Source organism: Meriones unguiculatus, chromosome 21 (genome assembly GCF_030254825.1).
Source record: "Meriones unguiculatus strain TT.TT164.6M chromosome 21, Bangor_MerUng_6.1, whole genome shotgun sequence".
NCBI lineage: Eukaryota > Metazoa > Chordata > Mammalia > Rodentia > Muridae > Meriones > Meriones unguiculatus.
Genome location: NC_083368.1, coordinates 18,937,162 through 18,953,383, shown reverse-complemented (window position 1 = coordinate 18,953,383; position 16,222 = coordinate 18,937,162). Strand labels below are relative to the sequence as shown.

Sequence of the window (16,222 nt, the reverse complement as noted above, 5' to 3'; positions counted from 1 at the left end):
TATGTCTAAATCCCTAGTGTGGGACTCTACACTCATGTTGTCTGAAAGCAAGGCTGTGAAGTTCTATAGTTAAGAGCCACAGCCTTCTCAGGGACAAGAATAAGTGTCATTCAGAGGACTGCTTTTACTTTATTGTTGCCGTAATTCGTTCTTCCTGATAAAATCTGAGTTTTCATTTATATCAGAAATAAAAATGAATGTTAAAAATCCCAAGTCACTTCAAAAAACAAGCTCGCCATTCCCTGGGGCAGCACGGAAAGAGAGGCTGCGCCTTTGCGCCTGGCACGGTCTTTGTGGATGTGGCTTCAGCCTGAGAGTTGAGGCGGGTCATTGGGCAGAAGGGCTGGCGTTTGTACCTTATAGGAGGAATAGGAAAGAGTGTCCAGCGCAATGTGCTCTTTCCTCCCCTCAATCTTTGCATATAAGATGATATCGTTTTCATGAGAGTCTCCGGGGTCACAGATGCCTCCTGTACCAAACAAAAATGTCCTGGTGTTAGAACCCAACTTGCACCCAAACCATCAGTGTTACAAGTCAGAGTAGGAAATAATTACAGTAGCACATGCTCCTCAGTGGTACCTTTACACAAAGGCAATGAGGCCCGAGGCCCAAGGAATTAATTCATGAAGATAGCTCAGGAGAGCCATGTCGAGATGGAAAGACCAGTACTACTTGTTGTTTAATGGGATTACTAAAATAACAGTGTGTGCTGAGCACTGGGTGACACGGCCATGATTCAACACAGTTAAAAAGAAGTGCCTTTTTGGGTGCATGAGGCACAATTGTACATGTGTGCCTTTTTTTGTGTGAATACACGTGTGTGTAGGCGTTGTTGCACTTGAGTGTGCAGGCCAGAGGACAACCCTATGTGACACCTTTTTGCTAAGACAGGGTCTTTCACTGGTTTGGAACTCATGGAGCAGACCAACCCGGCTAACTTGCAGGTCTCAAGGCGCTGTCAGTCTCTGCCTCCACAGTGCTGCGATCACAGAGTGAGCCAGCATGCCAGGGACTGGCCATCGCCCCAGTCCCTCTGAGAACCTGTTCATCATGGCCTTTGAGTAGCTATACTTAGGTATGCTCACACTTGGTTCTTCTGTGTTATTCCATCTGTCTACAATTCTGTTTTGTGCCAGTACCACACTGCTTTATTATTATGGCTCTAGAATATATTTTGAAATCTGGAATAGTAATCCTACCACATTGTTCTGTTTGCTCTGGATTGTGTTGGCTACGTAAGGGGTTTTGTTTGTTTGTTTGTTTTGTAGTTCCAAAAAAGTTTTAGAATTTTTCTTTTCTATTTCTGTGAAAAATGCTCTGGGTACTTTGGCTGGGGTAACAGTGAATCTGTAAATGGTTTTTGGTAGAACAATCATTTTCGTAATATTAATTCTACCAATCCATGAGCATGGAGGTCTTCTCTGGTGTCTTCCTCAACCTCTTCTTTACAGAGTTGAAGTCTGCATTGTAGAGGTCGTTCATCTCCTTGATAAAGTATATTCTAAGATTTTCAGTGTCTTTGAGGCTACGGTAAGTGTGAGTGTGCCCATAAGCTCTTTTTCAGTTTGTTTGTTGTTGGTGTCCAGAAAGGCGACTGAGTTTGTAAGTTGATTTGTACCCCGTCACTTTGCTGAAATTGTTGGCTGTTTACAGTTTTCGGGTGGAAATCTGGGGATCTTTATGTATAAAATCATATCATCCGTAAATTGAAATAATTCGGTATCTTTTCCTATTTGCATCCCTTACTTTCCTTCTCTTACCCTCCAGCTCCGTTAGCACTGTTAGTGCTTTGAGCACTATATTGAAATGGAGTGGGGACAGTGGACAGCCGTGTCCTATTCCTGATTTTAACAGTATCACTTTCAGTTTTTCCCCATTTAGGATAATGCTGCTTGTGGGTCTATCATATGTAGACTTTATTATGCTGAGGTATGTTTTCTCTAGTCCTCCTCTCTAGGACGTTTGTCATTAAGTCATGTTGGATTTTTTTCAAGGGCCTTTTCTGTATCTACCTAGATGATCAAATTATTTTTGTCTTTAAGCACATTTATATGAAAATGTTTGGTGACTCCCTGCATCAAAGACTTCTGAAATGGTGCTATGGCCATGTTTCAAGTTACATCAATAGCATTTTAGCAGATATTTTAAGTATGTACCTTCTTACTTTTTACATTTATATCTGGTGCTTCATCTTATTGGTGGAAGGTATATAGCACAGTTTGCTCTTTCTCACTGTGCTTTTTGGTCACACAAACTGTTACACCATTAGAAAGGGAGGGGAGAGACTCCTGATGGCAGAATAGTCCAAGCAGGAGTTCTGTCTTGTTACCACTGATCTAATCTCTCTCTAATACACATGATTAGTAATTATGGCTAAGTAGAAGCCCCACACAGTCACTCAGAACGGCACCAGCCACATGAGAGTACAGGCACGCAGAAGCACTTCCGAAACTCATCACGCCAGCCTTTTCTGTTACCGTTACACGTCTGAGAAATTCCTCTGTTCCAACATCAACGTCACTGATGTTAACTGTATTTACAGGTAACTGGGATTGCTTCCATTCTGTAGTGCCAATAAGGTACCCCTCAACTTCTAGAAGAAGGTCATCCTGTGCGAAGTTCTTGAAATCAACAAATAATGGTGGGGGTACCAGCTAAACTTAAATAAGCCAGCAGGATGTTGGCTGTTTACAAATGTCTCATCTGATTCAGTTTGGATAATGGGGACTGCCCGTAGGAAGAAACTGTCTGACAAGTGACGCTAAGAAAGCTAGATGGAGCCTAATTAGTATAAGATGTTTCATAATTAAAGGAAGAGTAGCCAAAAAGAAGGCTGTAGAGAAAAAAAAACAAAAAACAAAAACACAACTTTGACAATCTACAGGAGTAGAAGGGTTCTTGGAGATCAATGCCTACCCGAGTGGCTGGCTGTGTGGTGGGCATACCACTGCTCATGTTCTAGAGCTGCTGCCATGACATGACAGCATGAAAATATCTGATCTGATGCTGTAAACATTACGTTCTCGTAGCCTGTTGATGAGAACTGTGACTTGCCCATTAGCCTTTTCTGAGTCCTCAGGGTCGCACCTTTGGGGCCCTGAAGGAAACTGGTTATCTGGATCTACAGATAGCAACAGTTGACTATGGTCACTCCATCTAGGCCACATTCAAATCTCACCCTGCTGCGCAAGCTGTCGTATTGATGAAACATCGCTCTTTCATCTTTCTGAGTGAGACAGTTTTCAACAACCTGAGCAAATGCCTCACCAGACACTTGTGTTTGGCTTTAGAAGTGCTCTATTAGAATTATACTGTGAAAATCCTCTTGAGCCTCCTAAGCTCATCCTAATCTATTTGACATGTTTAAGCAATATCCCAAGAAGCTGGTTGCTAACTGAGAAGCCAGGGTCCGTGAGACAAACAGCACAGGACTGGAGGCTTCTGGAGATGACCTTGTAGCTAGAGTACCTAGCTAAGCCAGGGAAAAGGAAGTTCAGCATATGTCCTCGGTTTTTATTGTATTGTGTAATAAAGCAGTGACTAGCATTATTGTGAATGGTGCTGCCTGGGGGAAGATCCACAAAAAACCAGGATTCTCCTTTAGAAAACTACTTTTTCCCCATCAAACATTGAGTATATATTTTAAATTATCAAGAAAGGAGCTAAAACAGTGAGAAGTCCTATGGTGTGGTTTTAGCGTAGCCTTTCTAAGAGCACAGGCCTGGGCAGTCAGTTCTCCTCGGGTTGGTGAACTGCTTCCTGGTGTCTGCTCTTCTAAGAGCAGCCAGTGAATGGCAGCTGATGTACAGAGAAGACACGTGGGGGCCTCTCCCACAGAACAGAGTGGAAGAGAAAGCCGGGGGAACTGAGACGTGAGGACGGTGACAGGGCTGCTCTGAGACACCCCTCTGAAGGCAATCTGTCAGTCCTGTGACAGCAACTCCTACAGGAAGAAATGGCATCTTGCCTGGCTTACCAAGCTCTGATGCGTGGTGGAAGGGCAGGCTCCAGAGGCATTTTGTACAGCAATTAAAGTACAGAGAGATCTCAACTAAAGCTGGATGGGGGGTCAGTTTTAGAGTACCTACATTCTGTCCTAAACAGCTTTATTGGCACTTATTTGTGTGAAGAAAGCAACTTTGCTGAATTTTAACTATTTTCATAGCACTAGTGGACATACAGTAGTATGTCCATTATTTCAGGCTTTTTTTTTTTTTTTTAACATAGTGTGTGTTACATGTAGCCAAGGAGGATGTGAAATTATTAACATTCACCTGACACTTCACGATTGTTTGTGTGTGCGTGTGTGTTAACTTGGGTGCACATATACTCACATTGCCATGCAAAGAGGCCAGAAGTCAATGTTGGGTATCTTTGTCTATTGCTCTTCGGCTTATTTTTGGGGGTAGGGTCTCTGACTAGAGCTAGAGTTCACCAGTCAGCTAGACTAGCTGGTCAGCAAGGTGCAGAGATCCTTCCTCTCTGCCCCAAGGGCTAGGATTACGGGCGTTCCCCACTGCACTGGGCTTTTCCATGGGTGCTGGGGGGGGGGTGCGAACTCAAACTCTTGGCTTTCAAGGCAAGTTCTTTAGCCACTAAGCCACCTCCCACCCCGTGTTTCACTCTGTCACTAACGCTTCCAGTTAGCCTTTTACTATGCCTAGTTTATTATTTACTTATCACAGGTATGTTTCTGTGTATAGAAGAGAAAAACAGCACCTAGCAAAGTCACCTAAGACATCCACAGAGATCACAGCATAAGGGAAGAGTCCTCAGCAGAAAGAATGACAATTAGCATTAACTGCTTTGTGATGAGATACTGTGGCAAAATTCCAGAGAAAAGGGATGGTGTGAACTAAGAGAGCTGAGACAAACTAAATGCTCAGTAAACCATTTTAGAGGGACAATGAGCAGACCATAAAATGAATGGTATTTATTAGGCTATTTTTGTCCTGTTCACTGAAGTTTGGCTCTAAAGCACTGTCCTGGATGCTGGTCCTCAATGATGTTTGTTGAGTGGGAAATGAGGTTTTAAGTTAATTCTGAAAGTTGTACAGGTTTAAGACAAACGACAGTCGTAAAAACCGATAGGAACCAAGGACTGAATGCGTCATAAACTCAAGCTTGAGAGGAAGTGTCATCTGGAGCTGATAAACAAACTAGGCGCTAACTTCCCAGAGCACCGCATTATAAACTCATCCTAAATCCCTTCTCACAGTGCTCTCTATTTTCTCCCCAGCTGCCACAGTTTGGAAATCTCTTCTATTGGTCCAGCGTTCTCCTCTCCAATCCTTCTATCCTGTCCTCCTTTATCTCAGCCTGAAGATCAGCTTCTCTCAACGCTGCTTTCTCAAGATCTTGACTCCATATTTGCTCATCTCTGATGACATTATTGAGCCTTTATCCTGGCTGACTTTACCCTCCATGGCAATCCTATGCAGATCACCATCTTCTCCCAAGGGAGCTCGCTCCCCTTGTCCACCTGCCTGCCTCCTTCTCCTCTTCATGCTCTTTTGCAGTCTCTATTTCTTTTTTCCTTTTCCCTCCACTAGGAAAAGATTTTCCCTAAGTTTTTCATGTCACCGCCTATCAGCAGCTCTGGGGAAATTAGTTGAGCTTTGAAAATTCAGCCAAAAGTGTCTTTTCTTTATTCATCACCTCACTTATGCAGCACTCACTCATCAAGGCTCAGGAAGTGAGTGGTTTTCAAATGTGCTCTACGCTGTGAACAGAATCTCTATCTTAACATGATCTTCTAGAAACCCAAGCCTTCACATGTCTAGGACCAAATGCTTCCGCACACCTGACTCTTTTAAAAACATGTGCCACTGTAGGAAATGGTACCTCTCCTTAGACACATTGTTTTCATAAACCCACAGTCAGCTGTGTACCAGCTTTGGTTGGCCGTGTCTCTGCAGACATCCTGTCTTGATCCCCTTCTTCTCACTGTCACTTAACACTGACTCATTCTTCTGTTGCCTTGACTGGCTCATTAGATACATAACAGAGTTGCCAGATAACATACACAGCATGGAAAGGGAAAGTACTTATCAAAATCTGTTAAAATTAATATTTATTGTTTTAAAATATTGTTCATTATAAACTTTTAACACCGTTACAAGCTTAGCCAAGCTGTAACACTCTGTTCTGTTTTCTTTCCTTGTACGGTGATCTGACCCCACTGCCCCAACTAGTGTCTTCTCTTCTGGTTTCTGATTAGTTCAGTGTTTCTTTCACACTCTTGATGGAAATACCTTCCTAAAAACAGGTAATAGAGTCCTAGCAAGAATCCTTCGACATGACAGCAAGAGAAAGAGCTAAACTCCTTCAGTGGGATTGAGAAAAGCACCCCTCTAGGTCACTTTACATGCTTCTATTAAGCTTTTGGAAAAATTAGCTGCAAATGTATCACATACTTTGATTTTTTTTTAATGTCCTTTATTCAGAATGGTTAGTCTGAAATCCCAGCCCAATTCAAGAATAGGTCGAATGCCATGTCCTTCCTGAAGCCTTACCCTTTCCCTTCCACTGCAGCCACCCTCGGCTCTCCCTGCCCTTTCACAGCACATCGCTCCATCAAAGCTTGTTGTGTTCTTCCCACAGTTAAATGTCACTTGTGGTCATGGGCTTTGTCTGAGTCACTTCCGAAGCAGTAACAGCACAGATAGTTGGGTTTATGAGGCACCATTTAAGTGCTTTTATGTGTTAACGCATTTACCCAGCAACTCTGTGGCTTCGGTAGCATTGCTCTCCATTGTCTCTGTATGACCTACCCCAGGCTCTATAGGCAATATGCATGTCTGTCTTTTACTGAATGGAGTACTTTTTATTTTGGATGGTGTATTTTCTTTGGGGTTACTAAAATTAAATTTTCGTGCATAGTCAATACAACTTTAATACATTATTAGTTAATAAGAATTTTGTTACAAAAAGAATTACAGATGACTTAATATCTCATACACAGACACTGTACAAAAGAATTAACACAACGATGACTTAATCTTTTATAAATCTATGAAGATGCGTTGATTTACTATTGAAATTCTAATTTCAAATCAATTTTTTTTTTTTTCTTTTGAGACAGGGTTTCTTTGGGTGGCAGTGGCTGTCCTGGACTTGCTTGGGAGACCAGGCTGGCCTTGAACTCAAAGAGATCCGCCTGCCTCTGCTGGGATCAAAGGCATATACCACCATGATCAGCTTCAAATAAATTTTATCAAGAAGGCAAAGATAGAAAAACAAAGTACAGTGGTTACTACAACTTTGTTTTGCTAATGTTTTATAGAAATTACCTTTAGTAAAGTGAGAGACAGTTTAATATTATTTAAAAGAAATGAGGTCTAGATATTTAAATGAACAAACTACTTTAGGGTAAATAAGGATGCCCTGAACTTTGACCTACGGCTTTTCTGCTGTGGACAGATTGTGTTGTTGGAAGCATCATATGTGTATATACTTGCTACCATGATGGTCTTGAGGTCTATCTCATGCAACCTCTAGCTGTACAACTGTCAAGAAGCAGAGTGAGGCATGGGAAGGATAAATTGTAGCTGAGTCCTAGGCTTGGGAACATTCTGTCCTGATGAACTGACTTCTTTGCTGCTAAGTTCAAAGGTAGATAATGTTTACTTCCTGCTTCATTTCCAGATATTGCATGTGATTTTCCACTCTACAAAGACAGCATGTGACAGAAATGATATCAGTGAAAGAATATGTCACTATGTTTATGTTGAATAGTGGGATAAATTTGGCAGGCCACAAATTTCAAGCCCCTAATTTGTTTTGTATTTTTTATTTTTATTAATTACAGTTTATTCACTTTGTATCCCCTTGTGGCTCCCCCTTCCCTTTCAACCCCTCCTCCCTCCTTCTTCTCCACACATGCCCCTCCCCAAGTCCACTGATAGGGGAGGTCTTCCTCTCCTTCCTTCTGATCCTAGTCTATCAGGTCTCACCAGGAGTTCAAGCCCCTAATTTATCTATGGATATTTTCCCAACTTTTCTACCTACAATGAATTTGAGCCTGTTTTGTGAACACTTTTTATATTTTTCAACCTATTGGAATGTAGAGAGGATTACAGAACACTCTAGGGTACTATAAACCATTTCCCCTAACAGCAGAGCTGGGCAATAACAGGGCACCCACGTAAATAAATGACTCACACTGATGAGTGGCCAGTTACTGGATGTGACAAAGGGGTTACCTTGTTCTTTGCTTTCTTCCCATTATTTTTTTTTTTAAGAAAAATGAATCTTTATTTCTTTTTAAAATTATAATTACAACATTTCTTCCTTCCATTTCCTTCCTCCAAACCTTCCCACTTCACCCTCTGTCCTCTCCTTTAAATTCATGACCTTTTTACTTTTTCTTTTTTAAACTAATTGTTATTACAGGCAGCACTGTCACTGTGACCAAGGAAGGGATGTGAGAGAAAACATAATAGTTTGTCTTTGGGCCTCGTTACAGCATGCCGAGAATGCCTTTGTCTACAATACGGCACCAACAAGGCTGGCCTGAGGCAGGGCCAGCTCAGGACCACGGGTCTTTATTCTGCCAGGAGAGCTCAGATTTCGCTAATTTTCATTTTTATAGTAAATAATAAACCAGTATTATTTCCAAAGGCAAAGGTATTGATCTGTACCTACCCATAACAAAATAGAACCTCAGGTTCCCAAAGCCCGTTGTGTCCATGTAGGGGGTGCACAGCTTCCTCTCTCCATCTCTGAGGAACACCAGGGACAGTCCTGACTCTATGGTTCCACACTCTACACCAACAACAGCTCCCAAGATGTCCCATCTAAAAAAGAAGCAAGGATCGTTGAAAGTTAGAATACCAAATGCAGCTTTATACAGGTTTTTTTAATCTTTATTTATTTATTTATTTATTTATTTATTTATAGTGACGGGTAGATAATTCTGAAGATGTGATACTGTAGACTTTGGGCAACGACTAAACCTTAAGCATATGCTGCTCAGCCACACGTTCCCTGTTATCAGCTTTAGTCAAAAGAGCATTTACTTTTGTCTCTTCTGTGTCTAAAGCAACATTCTAGAACAAGAGAATATTTTTTTAAATTTTATTTTATTAATTACACATTATTTACTTTGTATCCTCCCATAACTCCCATAAGCCCTTCCCTCCTCCCCTCCCGGTCCCACCCTCCCTCCCCCTTCTTCACGCATACCCCTCCCCAAGTCCACTGATAGGGGAGGTTCTCCTCTCCTTCCTTCTGATCTTAGTCTATCAGATCACATCAGGAATGGCTGCATTGTTATCTTCTGTGGCCTGGTAAGGCTGCTTCCCCCTCAGGGGTTGGTGATCAAAGAGCAGGTCAATCAGATTATGTCAGAGGCAGTCCCTCTTCCCATTACTATGTAACCCACTTGGACACTAAACTGCCATGGGTTACATCTGTGCAGGAGTTCTAGGTTATCTCTATGCCTGATACTTGGTTGGAGTATGAGTCTCTGGGGAGACCTCTATGTTCAAATATTCTGGTTCTGTTGCTCTCCTTGTGGGGTTCCTGTCCTCTCCAGCTCTTACTATTTCCCACTTCTTACATAAGATTCTATGTACTCTTGTGGCCAACAGTTGGCCATAAGTCTCAGCGTCTGCTTTGGTAGTCTGCAGGGCAGAGCTTTTCAGAGGCCCTCTGTGGCAGGTTTCTAGGTTGTTTCCTGTTTTCTTCTTCTTCTGATGTCCATCCTCTTTGCCTTTCAAGATGGGGATTGAGCATTTTAGTCAGGGTCCTCTCTCTTGATTAGTTTCTTTAGATGTACAGATTTTAGTAGGTTTATCCTATGTTATATGTCTAAATGAGTGAGTATATATGAGTGAGTGTCTTTCTGCTTCTGAGACAGCTCACCCAGGATGATCCTTTCTAGGTCCTACCATTTACCTGCAAATTTCATGATTTCCTTATTTTTCATTGCTGAGTAATACTCCATTGTGTAGATGTACCATAATTTCTGCATCCATTCTTCAGTTGAGGGACATTTGGGCTGTTTCCAGTTTCTGGCTATTATGAGTAGAACTTCTACAAACATGGTTGAACAAATGTCCTTATTGTGTATTTGAGCCTCTTTTGGATATATGCCTAGAGATGGTATGGCTGGATCTTGAGGAAGCGCTATTCCTAATTGTCTGAGAAAGCACCAGATTGATTTTGAGAGTGGTTGTACAAGTTTACATTCCCACCAGCAGTGGTGGAGGGTTCCCCTTTCTCCACAACCTCTCCAGTATGTGTTGTCACTTGAGTTTTTCATCTTGGCCATTCTGATGAGTGTAAGGTAAAATCTCAGGGTTGTTTTGATTTGCATTTCCCTAAAGGCTAATGATGTTGAGCATTTCTTTAAGTGTTTCTTTGCCATTCAATATTCCTCTACAGAGAATTCTCTGTTTAGCTCTGTTTTTTAATTGGATTATTTGGTTTTCTGCTTTTCAGCTTCTTTAGTTCTTTATATATACTGGATATTAGCCCTCTGTCAGTTAAAGGGTTGGTGAAGATTCTTTCCCAATTTGTAGGCAGTCGTTTTATTTTGATGATGGTGTCCTTTGCTTTACAGAAGCTTTTCAGTTTAATGAGGTCCCATTTATTGATTGCTTCTCTTAGAGCCTGTGCTGTTGGTGTTCTGTTCAGGAAGTTATCTCCTGTACCAATGAGTTCTAGGGTTTTCCCCACTTTTTCTTCTAACAGATTTAATGTGTCTGGTTTTATGTTGAGGTCTTTGATCCACTTGGACTTTAGTTTTGTGCAGGGTGGTAAGTATGGATCTATTTGCATTTTTCTACATGTAGACATCAAGTTAGACCAGCACCATTTGTTGAACATGCTATCTTTTTTCCATTGTATGGTTTTGGCATCTTTGTCAAAGATCAGGTGTCCATAAGTGTATGGGTTTATTTCTGTGTCTTCTGTTTGGTTCCATTGATCCACCATTCTGTTTCTATGCCAGTACCATGCAGTTTTTATAACTGTTGCTCTATAGTGCAGCTAAGATCAGGGATGGAGATACCTCCAGAAGATCTTTTGTTGTACAGGATTGTTTTAGCAATTATGGGTTTCTTGTTATTCCATATGAAGTTGAGAATTTATGATAGTATAGGTGAGTGACCCCAAAAACTCTACCAGGGAACTACTACAGCTGATAAACACCTTCAGCAAAGTGGCCGGATACAAAATTAACTAAAAAAAAAAAATCAGTAGCCCTCCTGTATACAAAAGACAAAAGGGCTGAGAAAGAAATTAGGGAAACAACACCCTTCACAATAGCCACAAATGACATAAAGTACCTTGGTATAACTCTAACCAAGCAAGTCAAAGACTTGTATGAAAAAATTTCAAGTCTCTGAAGAAAGAATTAGAAGATATCAGAAGATGGAAAGATCTCCCATGCTCATGGCTTGGCAGGATTAACTTAGTAAAAATGGCCATCTTACCAAAAGCCATCTACAGATTCAATGCAATTCCCATCAAATTACCAACACAATTCTTTACAGACCTTGAAAGAAAAATTCTCACCTTCATATGGAATAAGGAGAATATCTTTTTAATGGCCTGAAATTTTCATACATGGGTGTCATGCAAATTGGTCAAATCCACCCTCTTCTTTCTTCTCTATCTGATCTCCTATCCCCCTTACCAAATCAAAAGTGCTTGAGGAGGGAAGTTGTTTGAAGATACGGAGCAGGATGGGATCCTACCACTGAGGGCCTCTGAAAGACTCTACCTAGCAGGGAATAGAAGCAAATACTAAAACTCATAGCCAAACTTTGGGCAGAGTGTAGAGAGTCTTATGGAAGAGTGGGGGGACAGAAGGACCCGGTGGGGACAGGAGCTTCACAAGGGGACCAACAAAGCCAACAAATCTGGGCTCGGGGGGGAGGGGCGGACTGCAGAGACTGATACACCAACCAAGGACTGTGCATGGAAAAGACCTAGATATTCTGCTCAGATGTAGCTAATAGGTAGTTCAGTCTTCATGTGGGTTCCCTAGTCAGAAGAGCAGGGGTCATCTCTGACATGGACTCTGGTACTTGCTCTTTGTTCACCTCCCCCTGGCAGGGTGGCTTTTTCAGGCCACAGAGGAAGAGGACCCAGGCAGTCTGGGGTCAGATGATAGGGGAGGAGTGCTTTCCCTTTCTGTGATCTAGGCGAGGGGGTTAGGGGAAAAGAGGGAGGAAGGGTGGGGCAGGTAGGAGACTAGAGAGGGGGCTACAGTTGGGATATAAAGTGAATAAATTATAAAAATTTAACGAATTTAAATACTGAAAAAACAAAAGAGTCAAATTAACAATAAGGCAGCGTGAACCAGAGAGCACTGTATTATAAATGCTAATATGGTGTCTGCATATTAAGGATATACTATATAGCTATTATATATGTAATTGTTATATATGTATATTGGAATGAAAACCTGTAAGAGCCAGGAAAAGTCTAGCAAATTTTCATAGAGGAACTGAAATTTAAACTGGGTCTTGCCAAGCAGGTGCTTGGATGTATAGAGGGCATAAAAACATCTGCCCTCTATTTAGTGCTGCTCATGTGCACTTTATACACTTTTCTTTTTATGTCCCTATATCTAGCTCAGGGCCTAATACCCAGAAGGAGCCCAATAATAATGATGGTGACATTAAAGAATTCAATATCACCTTTATTGTGTTTAGGTACGTGCCTTGTATCCCTGATCTAAGGCTTTAAACATGAAGGGGTATTGGATTTTGTCAAAGGCCTTTTCAGCATCTAATGACATGATCATGTGACTTTTTTTTTCTTTCAGTTTATTTATATGGTGGATCACATTGATGGAATTTGGTATGCTGAATCATCCCTGCATTCCTGGGATGAAGCCTACTTGGTCATGATGGATGATATTTTTGATGTGTTCCTAGATTCTGTTGGCAAGTATTGAGTATTTTTGCATCAATGTTCATAAAAGAGATTGGTCTGAAATTCTATTTTTAGTTGGGTCTTTGTGTGATTTAGGTATCAGGGTGACTGTGCCCTCATAGAATGAGTTTGGCAGTGTTCCCTCTGTTTCTATTTTGTGGAATAGTTTGAGAAGCATTAGTTCTTCTTTCAAAGTCTGGTAGAATTCTGTGCTGAAACCATCTGGCCTCGGGCTCTTTTTGGTTGGGAGGCTCTTAATGACTACCTCTATTTCCTTAGGGGTGATAGTGAGCAGCAGATCGAGACAGGTGCTGGGACTTAGAGCCAAGCATGGGGTGGAGCTCTGAGGGTCCTGTGGAAATGTGGGGGAAAGACAGAAAGACATGGAGGGGACAGGAACCTCACAAGAAGACCAACAGAGACAACTAACCGAGTGGCATGGGGGCCTACATGAACTGAGACATCAACTAAGGTGCATGCATGGTCTGGACCTAGGCCCCTGCACATATGTGGCCTATGGTGGCTTGGTCTTCATGTGGTCTTCCTGGCAAGTGAAGAGGGCCACTGTTTCTAACATGGATTCTGGCCTGCTTTTGGATCACTTCCCCCTAGCAGGGCTGCCTTGCCTGGGTCCATCTTCACTTTCCTCTGCTTTCAATAGTCTTGTCTTTGCCCCGTCATGTGAGACAGCTTATACTCCATTCACTCTCTCCTAACCTTGGCCTCTCTCATCTCTACCTTCACGTTAGCAATCTGTTCTTTCACTCACAAATTGCACGTGTCTAATTTCTTGTTTGTTTGAAACAGGGTTTCTCTATGTAGCCTTGGTTGTCCTAGACTTGCTTAGTAGACCAGGCTGGCCTGGAGCTCACAGAGATCCGCCTGCCTCTGCCTCCTGAGTGTTGGGATTACAGGCGTGTGCCACTGCACCCAGCTGCATGTCTATTCTTAATGCCTGGTACTACAATGACTTTGATTCTAGGACCACACCCTCTTTTAAGTTTGAAGACTGATGGTTCAGTTTTCTGCCAAAAGATCATCACTAAGCCATCTGCCCAGCATTAGCTTCTCCATCTCCCTCGGCTCTGGCTGAGGGCTATATGTTCTGCAAGATTCATAGGCTTGTGGGCCAATATAGCATTTGCACCTCTCTGTTTCCTCTCTGCTCCTTGCAAGTCTGTCTGAGGAGATCCTTATTCAGAAACTGTACAATATATTACTGGCTATGAAAGATGCCAAGAGACTTTTTAGGAGAATGACTAAAATCTTGTTGTAGACAATTAGGGCATTTTCACTTTTCTGGTTATTATTAGAGATACTGCATGAAAGAACCTGTGTTAAAGACGCGTGGCACTGAGCTCCCCCAGCAGCTGTCCCTTACTCATGTCTGCAAGAGACAGGGCATCCAATCTGCACGGCATACGTTGTATGAGTGCAGCGGGTTTTGCTCTTTTGCACCTGCAATCCTATAGCCGTCGTGCGCCTTAGAACAACTGAGAAAGCAGCAACTGATAATTGTCTGTGTTCTGGGCTCTCACAAGACTTTAGGCTAAGAAAAGTGTGAGGGCATGTGTGTGTGGTGTCTGTGTGTGGTGTAGGAGTGTGCATGTATGTGTGCACATGTGCATGTGTGTGTAAGTAGAATTATTGGGTAATCTTGTATTAATCTTCAAACTAGTTGGATAACATTATGTTGCCCTTAGGAGGATGCAAGAGATTCCTGTTTCTAAACAAGCTTGTGCCATCATCTGATTTTGTCAGCTTTTAAGATTTAGCCTGGCATATGGAAAGGAGACTCTCTCTCACTTTTGCATTTCCATGACTACTGCTGAGGTCGGACGTCTTTTCGTGTTGATGACTGGCCAGGTGCAGCTACTGTCCTTGGACTTGACCCTCTCCTTTGTCTGTTCTCCACTAGCATCTCACTCTTCTTGTCTCTTTTCCTTGTGGTCTAGACAGTAATTTTTCTTGGGCATAAGCATTTTATTTTTCATTTTGCATATGTCTTGGGTGTATTAGAAGTTTTAATTATTGGGGCTGGAGAGAAGGTTCAATGGCTAAAGCAATTGCCATGCAAGCACGGGGACCGGAATCCAGATGACTGAGGACCCAGTACCCACACAAAAGCTGGGCGGCCTGCAGTTCCGGTGTTTCGAAGGTGGACAGAGGGGATCTCAGGGGCAGGCTGCCCAGAAGGACTTGCTAGCTGGAGAACTCTGGCTTCAGTAAGAATCTCTGATCCAGTAAAAATGCGGAGAACAACCTTTGGTGTCTACATACCATATGTGTACATATGTGCACGTGTGTTCTACACATGTCCCCACACATGAACACGTGCACATACCACACATAGAAGCTCATGGGAAAAAGCTTTAATAGCAGAACCATCTTTTATATCAGCTTGTGTCATCTTTTCTAGTTAATAAATCCTTGCCCTAAGGTTATAGAGATATTCCCTCATGCTTCCTTTTTAAAGTTTGAAATTTGACTTTTCACATTTACATAAATTTAATTTATTTGAAGGTGAGGAATAAAGTTGAGACCCAACTTTACTTTTCATATATAGATAACAAGCTGTTCGGGACCAGTAACAATGCCACCCTAAAATGACTAAAATGCCACTTTGTCACATAACACTCTCCTCTCTGGAAGTCTCTTTTGGGTCCTTAGTCTAAATGTCTACCTCTTTCAAAGCTAAATTGATTATATTATTAAAAGAAGGCAACTTTGTAAATAAAAAAGCAAAACTCACTATTTGTTAACTGCTCTCTTAAGGTATGGCATATTCCTGTCTAGAAAATTATAATGACTATCTATGATAGTTTCTCCCATCAACACAAGATGTTAAAAACCATATTTAAGCAATGTATTTAACTTGCAACCTCATACTTCCACAGAGGAACACCAGTTTCATCAGATTTTTATAAGGTAAACGGACTGCTGGAAATCCACAGATGTAAACAGAATGATTGCTATTTCAGGTAAATGCTGAAGCATCCTACTTAAGAAGAACATGCTACCTTTATTCCTTTCACAAAGTTCCTCAAGTGCCATTGACTGATTCACTCTGTTTTCAAAGCAAAGACTCCTCAGAGAAATGATTCCACCAACACCAAACAAACATACTATATGACTGCAGTCCCCCCCATTGGCAACAGACACTGGACGTCCTATTCGAATGATTTAACAGTGCATTACATCACTTGGCAAAGCAGCCCATGCTTGTGATCCCAGAGCCTGGGATTCTAAGGCAGGAGGACTTCACAGGGAGACTTGTATCAAAAATCAAGCAACAACAGAAATATCGTGTATAATTTTACACGTAACTTTA

At 41.8% G+C, this 16,222-nt stretch overlaps 1 protein-coding gene across 5 annotated transcripts in view; it reads right to left on the bottom strand.

Annotated features, from left to right (window-relative positions):
- The window catches only part of Reln (reelin), a 439,480-nt gene that overhangs the window by 152,776 nt on the left and 270,482 nt on the right, over positions 1-16,222 (bottom strand). For all 5 annotated transcript variants that reach the window (XM_060373778.1, XM_060373779.1, XM_060373782.1 and 2 more), the window contains exons 12-13: positions 8,647-8,798; positions 357-469 (exon numbers count right to left, since the gene is read on the bottom strand). In XM_060373778.1, the coding sequence (XP_060229761.1) occupies positions 357-469; positions 8,647-8,798 (265 nt within the window). The remainder of the gene's footprint in view (positions 1-356; positions 470-8,646; positions 8,799-16,222) is intronic.